This window comes from Mustela nivalis, assembly GCF_964662115.1.
Source record: "Mustela nivalis genome assembly, chromosome: 18".
In the NCBI taxonomy this organism is placed as follows: Eukaryota; Metazoa; Chordata; class Mammalia; order Carnivora; family Mustelidae; genus Mustela; species Mustela nivalis.
This window is the reverse complement of record NC_139037.1, coordinates 50,624,462-50,641,640: the sequence shown is the minus strand read 5'-3', so window position 1 is coordinate 50,641,640 and position 17,179 is coordinate 50,624,462. Positions and strand designations below refer to the sequence as shown.

Below are 17,179 nucleotides of genomic sequence, written 5' to 3'. Positions count from 1 at the left end.
TCACCGTTAGTGTTGCTCTTAGTGAACTCCTACAGGAACACCCCCCGTGGGCACAAGAATTTAGAAAAGACGGTCCAACTTGTAGAAGGAAATACGGGAGATTACTGTCACAGCCTTGGGTGGACGGTGTTCCTTAGTACACAGAAGATGCAAAACATAAAAAGTTTATACGTTGGACTTCATCGAAAGTACAGAGTTCTGTTCATCGAGTGACACCTCAAAGATTGAAAAAAGTCAGAGGCATACTGGGCAATGTAATAATTCTCCATGCACCTGACAGGATGCATATAGAACACAGAATCCCCCAAGTCAGTAAAAAGTCTGTTTTAAAGGGGTGAGGGGACTTAAATAACCACTTCCAAGAGAAGTTGGCCAAATGGTCAGTGAGCAAGTGAAAATGGGCTCAACTTCATTTTTCATCAAGGAAATGCAAAGTAAAACCACCATGCAGCTTAACTAGACACTCACTAGAATAGTTACCATTAAAATCACGCATGAGCCTGTCACTTTGTTGGGTGGTCACATGCGATCTGTTCAGGAAGGAATGGGACCAGTACTCGGGACCTCCACCAGATCCTGGAGGTCCTGCAGCAGGGGCAAAGAGGTGATGCTTGAGGAGGGCAAGTGACTGTGTCCTGTGGGAGGGGCCCGGGCCCAGGATCCAGTCCTGGAAGAGTTGAGGGAGCTGTTAGACTCAGGATGGGCCTAAGCCATCTGAAGTTGTCAGCCCTGGAGAGAAGGGTATGGGTCCTTTTGTGGAAAGAACTAGAGAGCCCACAGGAGTGAGTTGAGAAGCAGGAAGAGGGGTGGAAGGGCCTGGTGTTGGGGGGAGGAATGGCTAGTGCTCAGACAGGTCCTGGGAGACTCAAGGAGAGTCCAGGATAGCCTTCAAGAGCTGGAAGACTTGAATGCTCATGAGTGTGGCCTGGGAGACCTAAGCAGAGCCTTGGCACCATGCTGGCTGTGTGGTTAGAGCACAGAGGAGTGTCTCACAGAGGTCAACAAGGATCCAGAGTCGGGGGTACAAATAGGGCTTATGTGTGGTTTGCCCCAGGGCTGGGGTGCCAGTATCCATAGACTACAGGTGTGGGTGGGTGCTGTCCTGAATAAATGGAGGAGGTGGAGGAGTAAGGAGAGGAGTATGGTGGGGAAAGGACATGAGGGGATAGAATTGGAAGGGTAGCATGGGGGACCATAAAGAGGAGGAACAGGAGGGTCACAGTGGAGACAACACCGACAGACTGGAAGCCCCAGGGGAGATGCAGGACACTGTCTGGACACACAAGGGTGATCCACAGAAGGAAACCAGAAGATTATATGTCCATCAGGACTCCTAGTTCAAGGAACAAAAACCTATTGAAAGTAGCCAAAGGGAGTAGGGTGGGGAGAAAAAAAATGGGCTTGTGCAGAGGAGTCACTGTGATATAGCCTCTACACAACACCTCAAGATACCTGCCCTGAGTTTGTGCTCTGCTTTCCTAGGGTAGCTTTTCTGCTGATGCTGCACACAGTGGTCCTCACCATGCCAGGTTCGTCATTCTTAGGACTCATAACACAAGAGAAAGTCTCCCAGACCCTTCCACAGGTTTTGCAGAATAGAGTCTCGCTGACTGACTGGTTCATGAATCTATCCTGGAAACTTTGCCCATGGCAGGATGGATTGGAAACATCTCAGTTGCCACCCAAGCCTTATAACCACTCTGGAGCTCACCTAAAGCTTACGGACACAGGGTGGGGCTGGGAAACCTAATGCCAGGAGCCCTCACATATGTCAGCCAGATACCAGACACCAGAATCAGCAGCTCTCCACACCAGGCCAGGAATCAGAACGTTCCTGCAACTAGATGAGGGCATGGATTCGGAAGTGGCTGACAACCCCTCTGCTGGTCTGTGTGGGGCAAGGAAGTGGAGGCAGCTTCTCAGCTCTTCGGTCCCTCTTCAGTTTTAAAATCACCCTTACAGAGCAGTACAATCCTGGATTGGAGATGAAAGGAGGTCCGTAAAAGCCAAGAGTTTAAGTCGCTAGTCACATGGTGCACCCTTGGCCTGTTTACGGGTGCTCCAGAGTTCATCATAAAATTGCAGCTTCCAATTTACACAGAACATTCCTGTACTCCACTAATCCATCAAGGATTAGAAGCATATGCTGTGTGAATGCCTAGTGTAATTTTCTAACACCATATTTTATACTTCTGACACGTCCGTCTGAAAGTGGCCCATTTTATGGGCCTCCAGAACACACTGTATTACTTTGTTTGCCACGTCCTGCACTCAGTTCAGATTCTTTTTTCTAGTGCTAGCACTGCTTACCTGAAAATCACCAAAGTTCCCAGTATTGTGCTACTCAACAAAGGTTTCCATTTTTGGCCTGGGAGCCAGTCCCATCTCAGAATTTCATACTCTACATTTGACTTCCATTTCCTTTACAACAAAGCCCCCCATTTGTTCCACAATTTCAACATTAAAAACCTTCAAACTCTGCTTTCTTTGGACTCTTTTCTTAATCTAGTTTTGAAGAGTGCAGTCTCCCAGCAGTTGCCACTCTGGCATCAGAGTTCTGGGAAGTTTTTTTCTTGCTGCATATCAAAGTGTCAGTACATAACCCTTGCTTCAGGCTCAGTTGTTGAAAGACTGAGGTTTAAGGCATCTTGTTGCAGCTCTCTCTGTTACATCACTATTCCTTTGCTTCTGGTGCATATCCAAAACTGAAGTTTCTACTGGTTCAGTAGTTTATTGTCTGAGTTCTCCATTAGAGAGTGGGTTCTTGAATCCTGTGACCTGTCTTGGCTTGCTCACCTCTGACTCCTTACCCCTTTGAACAGTGAGAACCATATACATTGTAGGCAGTCAAGAAATGTTTGTTTCACAAATGAATTTTGTTGAGCCTCATTAATGCATGAATTGCTGATTCTCCTCTATATGAGTATAAGACATACTTTATCATTAAGGATATGTCTAAAAGGGACTGCAAGACTTCATGAGGTCTCATGGCAGGGAGGAATGATACAAGGTGCTGAAAGAAAAGGCTGCCAACCAAGAATTCTTTATCTCTCAAAACTGTCCTTCAAAAACAAGAGAGAGGGGCGCCTGGGTGGCTCAGTGGGTTAAACCTCTGCCTTTGGTTCAGGTCATGGTCCCAGGATCCTGGGATCAAGTCCTGCATCAGGCTCTCTGCTCAGCAGGGATCCTTCTTCCCCCTCTCCCTCTGCCTGCCTTTCTGCCTGCTTGTGATCTCTCTGTGTCAAGTAAATAAAATATTTTTAAAAAAGAAATTAAGACAAAAGGAAAAGGAGTTTGCTTGCTAACAGATCTGCCCCATAAGAAATACCAAAGAGTAGTCCTTCAGGCTGAAACAAAAGGACCTTCAACCATAATTTGAAGGCATATAAAGAAACAGTAACTACTCAGGTAAATATAAAACACAGTGAGTGATACGCCTTTTGTTTGTAATCCCTCTTATTTCCTACGTGATTTAAAGGATAAATGCATAAGAAATGATGAGTCTGGGTTAATGGCGCTACATGTCTGAAGCTGTAACTGACCATGATAAGCAGGCATTGGGTAAGAGCTAAGTGGGAGCACAGTGTCTCTGTTACTGATTCTAGAAGTCTAATCAAACTAGATTGTTACAAACATAAGATGTCAGTTATAATTGCCATGGTAATCACTAAGAAAATATCTTTATAAGTATGAATTCCTCATCCACTAGATAGCTGGAGTGGCTACATTAATCAGACAAAACAGGCCTCAAGTCTAAAACTTCTATAGGAAACAAAGGATATCTTATATTAATATACTGAGTTCATATACCAACTATATCCACATCAAAGGAACCTCCAAATACATGAAATGAACATTGATCACCAAAGAAACAGTTCTACAGTCATAGTTAAAGATTTCAGTACCCCCGCTTTCAACCACAGTTAGAATATCTGGATGAGAGATTGATTTGAAAAAATAGAAGACCGGCACCTGGGTGGCTCAGTCAGTTAAGCAACCAACAATTGATTTTGGCTCCACACTGAGCAAGGGGTCTGCTTAAGGATTCTCTCTCTCCCTTTGCCCTCCCTTGTTCATCCACTCACATGCATGCCCTCCCCCCCACCTCCCCATCGCTCCCTAAAATAAATCCTATAAAACTCCCTTTGCACCTCCCCTTGCTCACACACTCTCACATAAATAAATAAGTCTATTTAAAAATAAGGAGACTGCTTCTCCCTCTCCAGCTTCCCTGTGCTTGTGTTCCCTCTCTATCTCTCTTTGTCATAAATAAATAAACTCTTTTAAAAAATAAAATACAGGGGCGCCTGGGTGGCTCAGTGGGTTAAGCCACTGCCTTCGGCTCAGGTCATGATCCCAGGGTCCTGGGATCGAGTCCCGCATCGGGCTCTCTGCTCAGCAGGGAGTCTGCTTCCTCCTTTCTCTCTCTGCCTGCCTCTCTGCCTACTTGTGATCTCTCTCTGTCAAATAAATAAATAAATTCTAAAAATAAATAAATAAATAAATAAAATACAAAAATAACAAAAAATAAAAGACCACCGTACAGACTCAAGTAGACCTAACAGACACAGCACCACCAGCAACAGAATACACACAGAACCTTCTCCAGGATAGATCATGTTAGGCCACAAAGCGAGTCTCAACAAACTGAAAAGTAGGGCATCCTAGCATCTTGTCCAACCACAAGGGAAATCAAATGAGAAATCAACAGAAAGAGAAGAAAATGCTATGTGGAGATTAAACCACACTACAACAAACAGGTCAAAGAAGAGCTCACAAGGAAACTAGAAAACGGGAGTAAAAATCAAGATAAATGGGATGCTGTGAAAGCAGTGCTCAGAAGGACAGTTAGAGCAGTAAACACCTGTTTTTGAAAAGATAGGAAACCACAAAAAGAAGAGCAAACTAAACACAAAGTTAGCAGAAGGAAGAAAATAGCAGGTACTGGAGTGGAGGAAAAATGAAATAGAGAATAGAAAAATGGCACAAAGGGGGACCTGGGTGGCTCAGTTGGTTAAGCGTCTGACTCTTGATCTGAGCTCAGGTCTTGATCTCAGGGTTGTGAGTTCAGCCCCTGTTGGGCTCCATGCCCATGGGTATGGAGCCTACTTTAAAAAATAAATAAAAGAGGTACAAAGAATTAGCGGAACAAAAAATTGATTCTTTGGGGAAAAAAAATCAACAAAACTGACAAGGCTTTGACCAGGCTAAGAGAAGAAAGTAATAAAGTAATTATCCAAAGGAAAGGCAGAGATCACCAGCGATGCTTCTGATCTCTTCTAGGCATAGGTGGCTAAAGTGAAGGTCCTCCAAACCCAAGGTCAATCTGAGCTCATCAACACAGCACATGCACAAACACACCTGAACACATTCTGTTCCTGCAAACCCACAGTTGCCAAGCTTTGTCTACCAAGAACCAAATAGTAAATACTTAAGGCTTTGCAGGCCACATGTGCTCATCCTCTTTTTTTTGTTTGTTTGTTTTGTTTTGTTTTGTTTTTAAAAATAAGTACTCTTAGTCTCTAGACCATACAAAAATAGGTCCACAAGCAGTATTGGGGCCATGGACTATAGATTACCTGACTGCTGCACTAAACCAACATTTGAGCATGGGAGAAAATTCTAGAACAGCATTATCCAGTGTGGTAGCCAGTAGCTTCATACCACCATTGGGCTCTTGAAATGTGGCTAGGTGGTAAACTAAGTGTAGAATATATACTAGGATTTGCAGACTGTCCAGAAATAAAAAAGTAAAATAGTTCATTAATAATTTTTACATGTATTACATGTTGAAATAACATTTTGGATATACTGAGCTAAATAAAATCTATTACTAAAATTAATTTCACCTGTTTTTTTGCCTTTTTTAAAGAAGATTTTATTTACTTACTTGACAGAGATCACAAGTAGGCAGAGAGGCAGACAGAGAGAGGGGGAAACGGGCTCCTGGCTGAGCAGAGAGCCCAATGCGGGGCTCAATCTCAGGACCCTGGGATCATGACCGGAGCCTAAGGCAGAGGCTTTAACCCACTGAGCCACCCAGGGGCCCCGCCTTTTTTTTTTTTTTTAACATGAAACTAGAACACTTCAATTACCTATGTGCTCTCTTTAGGTCTGTTTGGACAGCACAATACTCTACTGCTGCAGTTTGGCGAAATTTGCCAAAACTTTTAAGTGTATATGGTCTGACTCAGCCTTTCCACTTATAAGAATATATTATTTTTATACCATTACACATATCACCTTTCCAGAGAACCTCTTCTTATTCTCAGGGTCTCGGTGAAAATTTCATTGATCATTGACTTCCCTTGGAGAGTTGGGGGAGGGGAGATTGTGTGGTTTGATTATGTTCTGATTCCTTTTGTCACGAACACTTTATGGATAGCACTGTTGCCTATGGCAGCCCTCTAGGATGCACATGTATCTGGTTGTCCCATGTTAGTGGTGACAATGGTAATCAACCTTTTTCCATCAGACTTTCATCTTAATTTGTCCCATTAACCAATGCTGCCCTAGCCCTATCATTTCCCTAGGACTTGCAGAATGGTGCTATTTCTAATGCTACTAATCCTCCACCTACATTTTTAAATTCACTGAATGACTTTGCTACTCCATTTCTTTGACCTCCATCCCTGCAATGGTCACTCTCCCTGAGTCGTTCACCCCACAGACAATTCTGTCCTTGACTATTACCAACATCTTTAGCATCTAGAATCTCAGTTTCACGCATTGTGTTCTGCTATCTTGTCTTCTCATTCCACCCAACGGCATCAACCACCATTATTTCCCACACTGCCCCCACTTCTGGAAATGCTGTTTTCTTCAACTCAACAACTTTTCTTCATCAGCCTCTCTAGGAGTACCACAGAAATGCAAAGAAAAATGATCTCTTTGGGGCGCCTGGGTGGCTCAGTGGGTTAAAGCCTCTGCCTTCGGCTCAGGTCATAATCCCAGGGTCCTGGGATCGAGCCCCGCATCAGGCTCTCTGCTCATCTCTACCTGCCTCTGCCTACTTGTGATCTCTCTCTCTGTCAAATAAATAAATAAAATCTTTTAAAAAAAAAAAAAAAGAAAGAAAGAAAGATGATCACTTACATGAGGTTATAAGTCAGTCATATCTCAATAAAGCTGGTAGGAAAATAAAAACAACCAGTTCTCTTGGGCATTTTGAAATGATCCACTTCATGTGATATTATGCTCTTTTTTAGTCTACTTTGTCTGACACTAACATAGCTATGCCAGCTTCCTGTTAGCACTTGCAAGATGTGTCTCTTCCTTTTGCTTCCAGTCTGTTAGGGCCCTAATTTTTTTTCAATTTATTTATTTATTTGTTTGTTTGTTTGTTTGTTTAACAGAGACACAGCGAGAGAGGTAACACAAGCAGGGGGAGTGAGAGAGGGAGAACAGGCTTCCCATGGAGCAGGGAGCCTGACACGGCTCGATTCCAGGACCCTGCGATCATGACTTGAGCCAAAGGCAGACACTTAATGACTGAGCCACCCAGGCACCCGGGGGCCCTAAAACTTAATGTACAATTCTTCAGGGGCACCTGGCTGGCTCAGTTGGTAGAGCACACAAATTGTGATTGCAGAGTCATGAGTCTGAGCCCTGTGCTGGGGATAGAGAGTATTTTTTTTTTAATTTTTTATTTTTTATAAACATATATTTTTATCCCCAGGGGTACAGGTCTGTGAATCACCAGGTTTGCACACTTCACAGAGAGTATTTTTTTAACTAAATTTAAAAAATAAAAAATTAAGTACAATTCTTGACACAATACAGAGGAGAAACCTGCATTTTCTTCCCATGTGGCAATCTCTGTTTTCGCTGGAAATAGGCACAAGAAGGCACTTCTTACGTGCAGGTAATATTTTACCTTTCCTCTAGTTGCTGGTTACATTGTTGGTACCTTGTGAAAATTCATCCCACTGCACATTTATGAAGTATGCAATTTTTTTTTATTTTATGCTTTCAAAGGTTTACTTAAATTTTAAACAAGATTAAGGGTATTTTTGTCCACTGGCAAAAAATACAGTGCTCTAAACACACAGAGGCTCACTCCATAGAGGCTCAAAGTCTCCCTTGAAACAGAAGATACCTCCAGTGTACAGAGGAATTCCACATAGCATCTATTTCCTGTGGTTAAGCTAATTCAGCACTAGGGATGTTTTTGCCAAGAGTTTGGGAGCTTGAGGCAGGTGGCTGTTGATCACTGTCCTTCTCCAAGCTGTGTCGGATCCCGTAACCAAAGTATATGGCAAATCCTAGTAGAGAAATGAGACCAATCATGGAAAAGTAGGCACTCCGCCCACTTAGAAGTGCCCAACAGGCATTCTACCATGGCCTCTGAGACAGTTTTGGGGAAAGGCAGTAGCAAGAGGGTTGAGTGGTAGCCCTTGAGAAGCCTCTTTTCCCCCAGAAAGCCACTTACCCATCACCATCCAGATGCCAAATCGGGCCCAGGTCCCAGCGGTCATCTTCATCATTAAGTAAACATTCATAAAGAAGCTCAGCAGTGGGAGCATAGGCAAAGCAGGAACCTGTGGGCAACACGGCACAGATGTCTGAAGGGAGATCCCTACCCCACCTGGGTGGGAAGAAAGACCCCAGTCCTACGCTGCACCTTCAGTGCCTACTCTTATCCCACTGAGTGCTCCCAAAGGAGTGGGTGTTGGTGAATGGAGGTAGCCAAGTACTGAATGCGAAACAATAGTTTCTTGTTTTAGCAACTGACCATTTTCTTCTCTGACCCAGCCAAGAGTGGTAGACTTCAAAGCATACAGAGTTCATGCACTCAGGGTGGAGAGTCTGGGGACAAAAGGTCACCTACCTTGAAGTGAAGAGGAGTGGGGTTCTGGGGCTGTCTCCAGATGATGAAAGTGAGCCCAATAATGAGCAGCAGCACAGCACCTGTGGTATACACCGGGTCTCCAGACAGCAGGTGGCTGGGCCATTGGGCCAGTATTAGGTCCAGGATCATCAGCAGGAGAGCTGCAAGGGTCAAGTTGGAGGACAACAGGTCCAACTCCAGAAGCCAAATATGTCAAGACACCCCACCCCAAAACTGCCCCATCTAGAAGGGCCACCGACTCTCTGAGCTTCCTCCTCAGCTGCCAAAGACACACTCCCACCCTCTCCCTCCACAGACAGAAACCCCACTGCTCACCAAGCAGTAAGCTGCATGCGTAGACAATGCGGCCAGATTTTAGAGTTGGGGTGGTCTTGTCTGGGTTATGCAGACTGGGCGGAGCCTGCATGGTTCCTGCTTCAGGTACAGGTTGCAAAGAACCTGCTCGAGGTGCAGGCTTTATCTCAACTATTTCCACCCCTGTTTTCTTGTTCTTACTTAAATTCTCATCAGGCTGGTACCTGAATGAGAGGTATTAAGGCACTATGAACACCAGCCCCTGCTCGTCCAATATCAGGCATCCTGATCCACCTTTTCCTACCCTGAGTGCTGTAGTATGCTTAGGAGGCAGCATGAAGCAGAAGAGGACTAGCTCCTCATCCAGTCCCCATGAGTCCAAGAACCTGCAGCCAAGATGCAGTGGAGTCTCACCTGAGGACAAGAACAGAAAAGACCACCAGAGAGTAAGCAAGCAGGGTCCCAATTGACATGAGGTCCACAAGATCACTGAGCTCGAAGAGGAATGCCATGAGTGCTAGAATGAGGCACAAACAAGGTGGGGAGGGGGATGAGGAACCACTGGAAATATGCAAGGTAAGGAAACTGATGAAAGGTGTGAGTTTTGTTTTCTCACCTGCAAAAGTTCCAGATGCTATGGTGGCCATGATGGGAGTGTGTGTGTGGGGATGAATCTGAGCGAGTCCCCGGAAAAGGAGCCCATCGTCTGCCATTGCGTAGATCACTCGAGGCATGGGGAACATGGTACCCAGGAGGCTGGAGAAGAAAACCGGAATATACATGAGCTCTTGAAGGAGCAGAACAGACCCAAGTCAGCATGGGGTCAGATGTCTCTCTCATCTCTCAATCCCAAGAGATTGGGATACCTGAGAATCTCCCAGACAGGGAGAGGCAGACACTGACCTGGTTGAAAGAGCACAGAGGGTTCCAGCAGCAAAGGCATATCTAGCAGGGGCCCATCCCACATGGAGAAACGCCTGTGGCAAGGGGCTGCCGGGATGAATCTGGTAGTAGGGCATCATGAGGGTGAGTGCCGCCGAGACACCAAAATATGCCAAAAAACAGATGAAGAGCCAGATTATGATGCTTAAGGGGATGGATCGCTGAGGATTACGGGCTTCTTCCCCTGTGGGACAGGTGGACGTACTCAGGAAAACTCTGGGGTGAAGGCACAAATCCTCTTCCCTCTTCCACCTTCAGAAGCAGGCTACCCTCCTACCAATCCTCTGCCCAAGGGCAGCCCAAATGTGCCCAAACCCCTGATGGGGCAGAATGACCATGTTACCAGTAGTGGTGATGCAATCAAAACCAACAAATGCATAGAAACATGTCGCTGCTCCATGGAGAATCCCCTCAAAGCCAAAAGGCATAAAGCCTCCAGAGCCCAGAGGGCCCAAGCTGTGGTGAGAAGGAACAAGGAAGGACACAGGGGCCTATGTTCAGCCATCTCTACTGATGGCTCCGTCCATACCAAAAGTCCTGGGTTTCATTCCCCTTGCTCCCCGTGGGGATCCAGCCCACCATATTCCCTCTTTATTCCCCACTGTTCCCCAGTTGTACACCCCCACACACTCTACCATGGCCAGGAGTACCCTCCTAACCTAGAAGTGTCATTGGATGCTGACATGGCCAGTTTGTAATCCTCTTCGGTGAGCTGCCAATGGTGCAGATCTCCCTTCATGAAGCCAGAGAAGATGACAAAACTAAGAACTAAAAGGTTCACGCCCGTGAACACCTTGGTAACCAGGGCCGACTCACTAGCTCCCAGGGCCAGAAGTCCTGTGGGGAAAATGGAATATCAAATATCCAAAATAACTAAACCCATATATACAGAGAGCAAACCGGTGGCCGCCAGGGGCTGGCGGGGACAGGGGATGGTATGAGGGTTCCTTCTGGGGATACTGGTGCTTTTGGGGTCTGGAAGGACATGGAAGGTGCATGACACTGGGCCCTCTGAGATGGTTAATTTCTTCTTATGGTCATCAGCTTGTGATATATACACATGGGCCAAATCATCATGTCTTTCATCTTGAACTTGCACAATGTTATATGTCAATTAAATCTCCATAAAGCTGGGAATAGTAAAATGAAGTGGTTAATTGGATGTTATGTGAATTTCACCTCTATTTAAAAAAAAACCTTTGGTGGGGCGCCTGGGTGGCTCCGTGGGTTAAAGCCTCTGCCTTCAGCTCGGGTCATGATCTCAGGTCCTAGGATCGAGCCCCGCATCGAGCTCTCTGCTCAGCGGGGAGCCTGCTTCCTCCTCTCTCTCTGCCTGCCTCTCTGCCCGCTTATGATCTCTCTCTGTGTCAAATAAATAAATAAAATCTTTAAAAAAAAAATTAAAAAAACCTTTGGTCTCAGTCCCAAGGAAGAAACTTGTCAGTCTAAGTGAATGATTCTCGACTGGGGGTGACTTTGTTCTCTAAGGGACATTTGGTGATACCTGGAGACATTCTGACTGTCACAGTTTGGGTGGGGGGGTGCCAATGGCATCTGGGAAGTAGAGGCCAACATCCAACAATGATTCTCACACACACACACACACACACACACACACACCCCACACATGTAATGCCCAGGACAGCCCTCCACACCAAAGACACTGATCCAGCCCAGAATGTCAATAACGTCCAGGGACAGAAGCAGTGTTCTAAGACTTGTCTTCCTGTCTCTCATCACAGACCCTCCCTTCCAGCGCTGCCCACCAGTCCAAACCAACTCCCCCTCTGCGCCCTGTTCTTCCCATCCTAGAGGACGCCAGCCTCACCAGTAAGCAGCAGCACCAGACCCAGTGCCAAGAAGTCCAGGTATGTGGCCAGCACATGGGGCACCTGCAGAGAGAAACCTCCCTTCAGGAGCTGAGAGACCTGATTCCCAATCAAGTCGTCGAAGGCGGAGCTCCAGGCCCTGGCCACACTGGCAGCACCTGTGGGGGGAGGAGGAGGAAGGTTCACTGACAAACAAAACTGAGTTCCTACTATGCACCACAAGAGCTCTTTTTGGGGGGCGAAGAGGGACGGAAACCAGACAAAATGCCTAACCTCTAAGAGTTTCCTTTCATGCGGTGGGGAGAGCAGACATAGAAGATTCATGAAATAGGTCAACTATTTAATACAGTCAGAAAGAGATCGAGGTTATCTCATGCAAGAAAACGGGGGAAGCTGGGGGTCATGGGGGATGAGCCTTCCCAAACTTGTCTCCCTGTCTCCCACCAGAGCTCCGCCTCCCCGTGTCCTACAGTCCCTATTCCTTCCTGGTCAGTCCTGTCATTCTAGGAAAGCAGGACAGAGTTCAGTAGAATGAAGTTTGGGGGTTTCCTGTACTATGGCCCAGCTCCCCCAACCTTCCCCTGCCACCTCACCAATGACATAGGAGAGTATGAGGTTCCAACCAGTGATGAAAGCACACAACTGTCCAACTGTGACATAGCTGTAGAGATAGACAGAACCGGAGCCTGGCACACGGGTCCCAAACTCTGCATAGCAGAGCCCGGACAGCACGGAAGACAGGGCAGCCACGAGGAAGCAGATGGTGATGGCCGGCCCAGCTTTGTACTTGGCCACTTCGCGGGCCAGGATATACACGCCCGCTCCCAGGGTGCTGCCCACGCCCAAGGCCACCAGATGGAGGGTGCTCAGGCACCGGGCCAAGCCACTCTCAACCCCCTCCCTCGGCCCCAGGGGCCGCCTGCACACCAGCTTCCGGCCAAACTGACAAATGTGGTGATGCAGCATCCTCGTGGAGTGGAGGAGAGGAAGAGGAGGCCAATATCTGCAAAGAAAATGAGAGACCACCATCAAGAACATCCATCCCCCGGGGCCCTGGGAGTCTATCCCCCGGGGCCCTGAGAGTCCTCGGACAGAAGACCCATCCCACAGAGCGAGGGTGGTAAGACAGACTTTGAGTATGTTGCAAAGTTTCCGGGAGGGTTACTTGAAAAGAAGCAAGCAAAACCTTGTAGGACGTTTACGTTTATCCCCATTAGCTGAGGAGACAAGAGCCCTGACCTCCAAAGCCAGACCATCCAGGTTCTCGTATCAGCCATCTCGATCTCCCACGAGCCACCTGCCACTCTTGGCCCTCCCCTCCGTAAAACAGGGGAAAGTCATCATGATGGCCATTACTCCCTGCCTCCCTTGTTATGTGTGAAGCAATGCTTGCTTTGAGGAACTGGGCAGAGCGCTCACACCCCAGGCATTTCTGCACCAAGGATCCTGATAACTTTGCCTCCTTCGCCTGCAGAGCAAAATGCAACTGGAATTTTGAGCTGGGGCAGAATGAGACGGAATTTGCAGGGAGGGAGAGACTAGCCTGGCTGAGGGAGAGCAGGAAACCTGAGTGACCTCCCAGTTGCCTGGAGGTAGGGAGGACTGACCTTCCTTCCAAGGCAGAAGAGACAGACCTGCCATCTGCTCCTTTGGGGCAAGGGAAGGTCTCCTCACTGCTCTGCAGGGCGAGACTGAGCCAGCCAACACCAGTATTGTCAAGGGCTTCTGCCGATGATAATTCAAAGGACAAGATCAGCGTGTTGGTGAAGAGCAGTACTTCTTCCTTCCCTAATGCTGCCAATGAATCATGCACCGTTACCAAGCACGTAAGAGGGTCCAGCTGCTGTGGGTAAGATGCAGCTCTTCAAACAATTAAAATGGAACAACCGTATGACCCAGCAATTCCACTTCAGGGTGTATCTATCCAAAAGAAAGTAGAACAGTGGTTGCGGGATGCCTGGGTGGCTCAGTTGGTTAAGCAGCTGCCTTCAGCTCAGGTCATCATCCCAGCATCATGGGATCGAGTCCCACATCGGGCTCCTTGCTCCGCAGGGAGCCTGCTTCTCCCTCTGACTCTGCCTGCCACTCTGTCTGCCTGTGCTTGCTCTCACTCGCTATCTCTCTGACAAATAAATAAATAAAATCTTAAAAAAAAAAAAAAAAAGTACGGTGGTTGCCTTGGGTTCAAGGGAGCGATGGTAAGCATTGTTTGATGGATACAGAGTTTTTCCCCCCTTGATGAAGAGTCCTGGAGATGGGTTGCACAATGTACATTTAAGAAACGGTTTAAGGCAATAAATTTTATGTGTATTTTACCACCATTTTTTTAAAAAATGCTGCTGATAGGACACCTGGGTGGCTCAGTTGGTTTAGCATCTGCCTTTGGCTCAGGTCATGATCTCAGGGTCCTGGAATCGAGTCCCGCATTGGGCTCCGTGCTCAGCAAGGAGTAGGCTTCTCCCTCTCCCTCTGCCCCTCCACCTGCTTGAGCTCTCGCTCTCAAACAAATAAATAGAATCTATAAATAAATAAATGAAATGCTGCCGAAGCTAATAATGGAGGCAGCCTCATTGCGCTGTTGTGCGTACCAAACGAATGACCAGACGTGAGGCTAAAATCACAACCCCCTTGTAAGGTTTAATCTCTAATACTGTTTGAACACAAGTCAAAGAAAGCGAGTCTAAGAGCTTCCATACACCTGTCCAGTCTTTCCCACCCAGGGACGCACACACAGCACCACGCTCCTCCTTCCATGTGGAAAACAGGTCCTACCACCCTCCACCCGGAGCCTGGCCAAGCAACCCCACACTTGGGTTGCAGGTCTCTTTAGGAGTATCTGCACCTGGATCCCTTAGGGAAGAAGGGCCACCAGCTTACCAGGTGGTGGGAGCAGACCCTGGAGCATGGGGTCTGTCAGCAGAGCAGAGTTCTGCCGAGCTGGGCTGGAGCGGGTCGGGCTCTAACACCTGGAGCTGGGAGCCCACAGGCAGGAAAGACAACTCGGATTGCCTGGTAGGTGGGGTGGGGATGGGTAGGGCAGGGTGCCTCCGCAGCAATGCTGTCTGACAGGGACACTCGTGGTTCCACAGAGTTTTTTTAAAGACCTTTTTTTCAATTGTGGTCAAATACACATAACTTAAAATTTGTCTTCTGAGCCGTTTTTAAGTGTATGGTTCACTCGTGTAAGTGTATGGTACGGTCATATTTTGTACGACTGTCACCAGCGTCCGTCTCCAGAAAGCTTCCTCTTGCAGAACTGAAACTCTGTCCCCATTAAACAATTAGCTCATCCCCCTCCCCCAGCTCATGGCAGTCACCATTCAGCTTATTCAAGTTTCTGTCTGTGTGAGGTTGACGTCTAGGTGCTTCATAGAGGAGAATCAAACAATAATTTTCCTTTTCAGTAAGTCTTCGCTTATTCCTAAATCATCAAAATGTGCTTGTACATTGTCTTCTAAAAACATACTGTTCTGCCTTCTGACTTTAGGTTTGTAAGTCATTCATACTGGATTTTTGTGTATGGGGAAATACAGGGTCAAGGTCAGTTGGTTATGCCCTAATGTGTGGCAAGGGGGGGTTTCATTCTGCAGATCTGATTCTTAAAGGATGTATGAAGATTCATCTGTGTCTACCATGACGCTATGGGGAATGTCTTAAATAGTCTTGATTAACACAGATCCTTAATTTTAATATAAGAAAATGTTTCAGCCTTTTTCCTTTATGGTTAATATTTTTGCCTTCTGTTTAAGAGATGTTTGCCTAGTCCTGAAGTCAGGAAGTTCTTCTGTAAGCTTTCGTGTCCTGCCTTTCACATTTAAGTCCTACAACCAACTAGAATTAATTTTGTGCGTAGGGTGAGGTAGAGGTCCAGTACTTTTTTTTCCTCACGTGGATATTCAGTTGTCCCAGCACCGCTCACTGGGAAGACCATCCTTCCCCCTTCCCACAGTGTTTTTTTCAAACAGCTCACCATAACAAATTAGTGGATCATGAAATTAGTGTATTGATTATGATTCAGATTTTGGGAAACATAGGCAGAATAGATTAGAAACATCAAAGCACAACTGTCCAAGTTTGTATATTGGATCATGTTGAAAAATATATTTGTTATTAGGAGACCCAGACAAGACTCTGAAAGTCATGATATACAGGCTCAGTGGTCAATGTGTTCCATGCTCCCATGAACTCTGTTCAATCAAGGTGTTTTCCAGCAACCAAGATGCTTCCTTGAGTACAGAACCTGTCCACACTAGGGGCTCTATCAATGCAAGCTTGACCCCATCCCACAGATTTCCTGAGTCTCCAAGGCCCCCAAACCCTTTAGGATAATCCCTGAGGACCCCTGACTCCAGATCACATTCAGAGTTCTGTAAGCTGGATCATGCTGACCACACTCCAGGGCCTTTACTGAAACCCACTGAAGAGCCTCTGGGATGGATCCATTTTTCTTTCTTTCCATCCTCCTACAGAGTTCTTGATCTTTCCTCTTTCTTCCAATCTCTTCACTTCTACTTCCCATCTCCTTTACTTCTTCTGGGAAAACCTAGCTAGGGGCAAGTGTGGAGGGGTCCTCTTCATTTCATCTGGGATGAGGAGATGTGCACCAAATGTTGCTGCCTGGCGGCAGCTGCCTCCTAAAAAATAAGGAAAACTCTCCAGGTGCAGCCCATGCTCTCCACATTCTCCAGTCCTAGTCTACTAGGCGATGGACTCCATCCAGAGAAAAGAGAGGCATTAAAGCTGTTGCAGGAAGAACAGCAGTAAATACTTGGATGGTGAGTCAAGGTCAGTATGAGTATGACCAAGACCAAGGCAAATCTATACCTCCCACCCCAGACACCACCTCCCTCCACACATGCCTTTCCTGCCTCCATTTCTGCGGATACTGCTATCTGTTTCAGAGCCACAGGATCCCTGCAGGCCAGCCTGGGAACTATCAGACCTCATGTTTGGTTCCAGTTCCACAATACATAACACCCTATCCCTGGCTTTTTAGGAAAAAAAAAAAATTTATGTTATTTCTTTTTGTTTTAGCCCTGGTGTTTTGAACTCCTAAGTGCTACTGTTGATTTGCAATCTCACCTATGAGCTACATTGTCTTCGATCAGAATAGGAATCACCATAGATAGGCTTTCTTGAATGGACTTGCAGAAGGATGCAGGAACAGACTTGGGATTGCTGGGGGGACTTTTGTTATTTCTTTATGAATAGTTCTTGTCTTCACCATATATACATCAATTGACTCTTGATGCACCAAATCTTG

At 46.5% G+C, this 17,179-nt stretch overlaps 2 protein-coding genes across 2 annotated transcripts in view; one reads left to right on the top strand and one right to left on the bottom strand.

Annotated features, from left to right (window-relative positions):
* Window positions 1–8,142: 8,142 nt before the first annotated feature.
* Window positions 8,143–13,036, bottom strand: LOC309853926 (cationic amino acid transporter 3-like; the record flags this gene model as incomplete). The annotated part of the gene is made up of 11 exons (XM_082712528.1): window positions 12,510–13,036; window positions 11,916–12,074; window positions 10,747–10,924; window positions 10,431–10,543; window positions 10,049–10,271; window positions 9,762–9,901; window positions 9,560–9,662; window positions 9,167–9,369; window positions 8,831–8,991; window positions 8,432–8,540; window positions 8,143–8,264 (listed from the first exon to the last, which is right to left on the bottom strand). The coding sequence occupies exons 1-11, from the start codon at window positions 12,952–12,954 to the stop codon at window positions 8,143–8,145; spliced, it is 1,956 nt and encodes a 651-aa protein (XP_082568654.1). The 5' UTR covers window positions 12,955–13,036.
* A 12-nt stretch (window positions 13,037–13,048) lies between these two features.
* The window catches only part of DPRX (divergent-paired related homeobox), a 19,723-nt gene continuing 15,592 nt past the window's right edge, over window positions 13,049–17,179 (top strand). The window contains exon 1 of the mRNA XM_082710146.1: window positions 13,049–13,765. The gene's annotated coding sequence lies outside the window, so the exon portion shown is untranslated. The remainder of the gene's footprint in view (window positions 13,766–17,179) is intronic.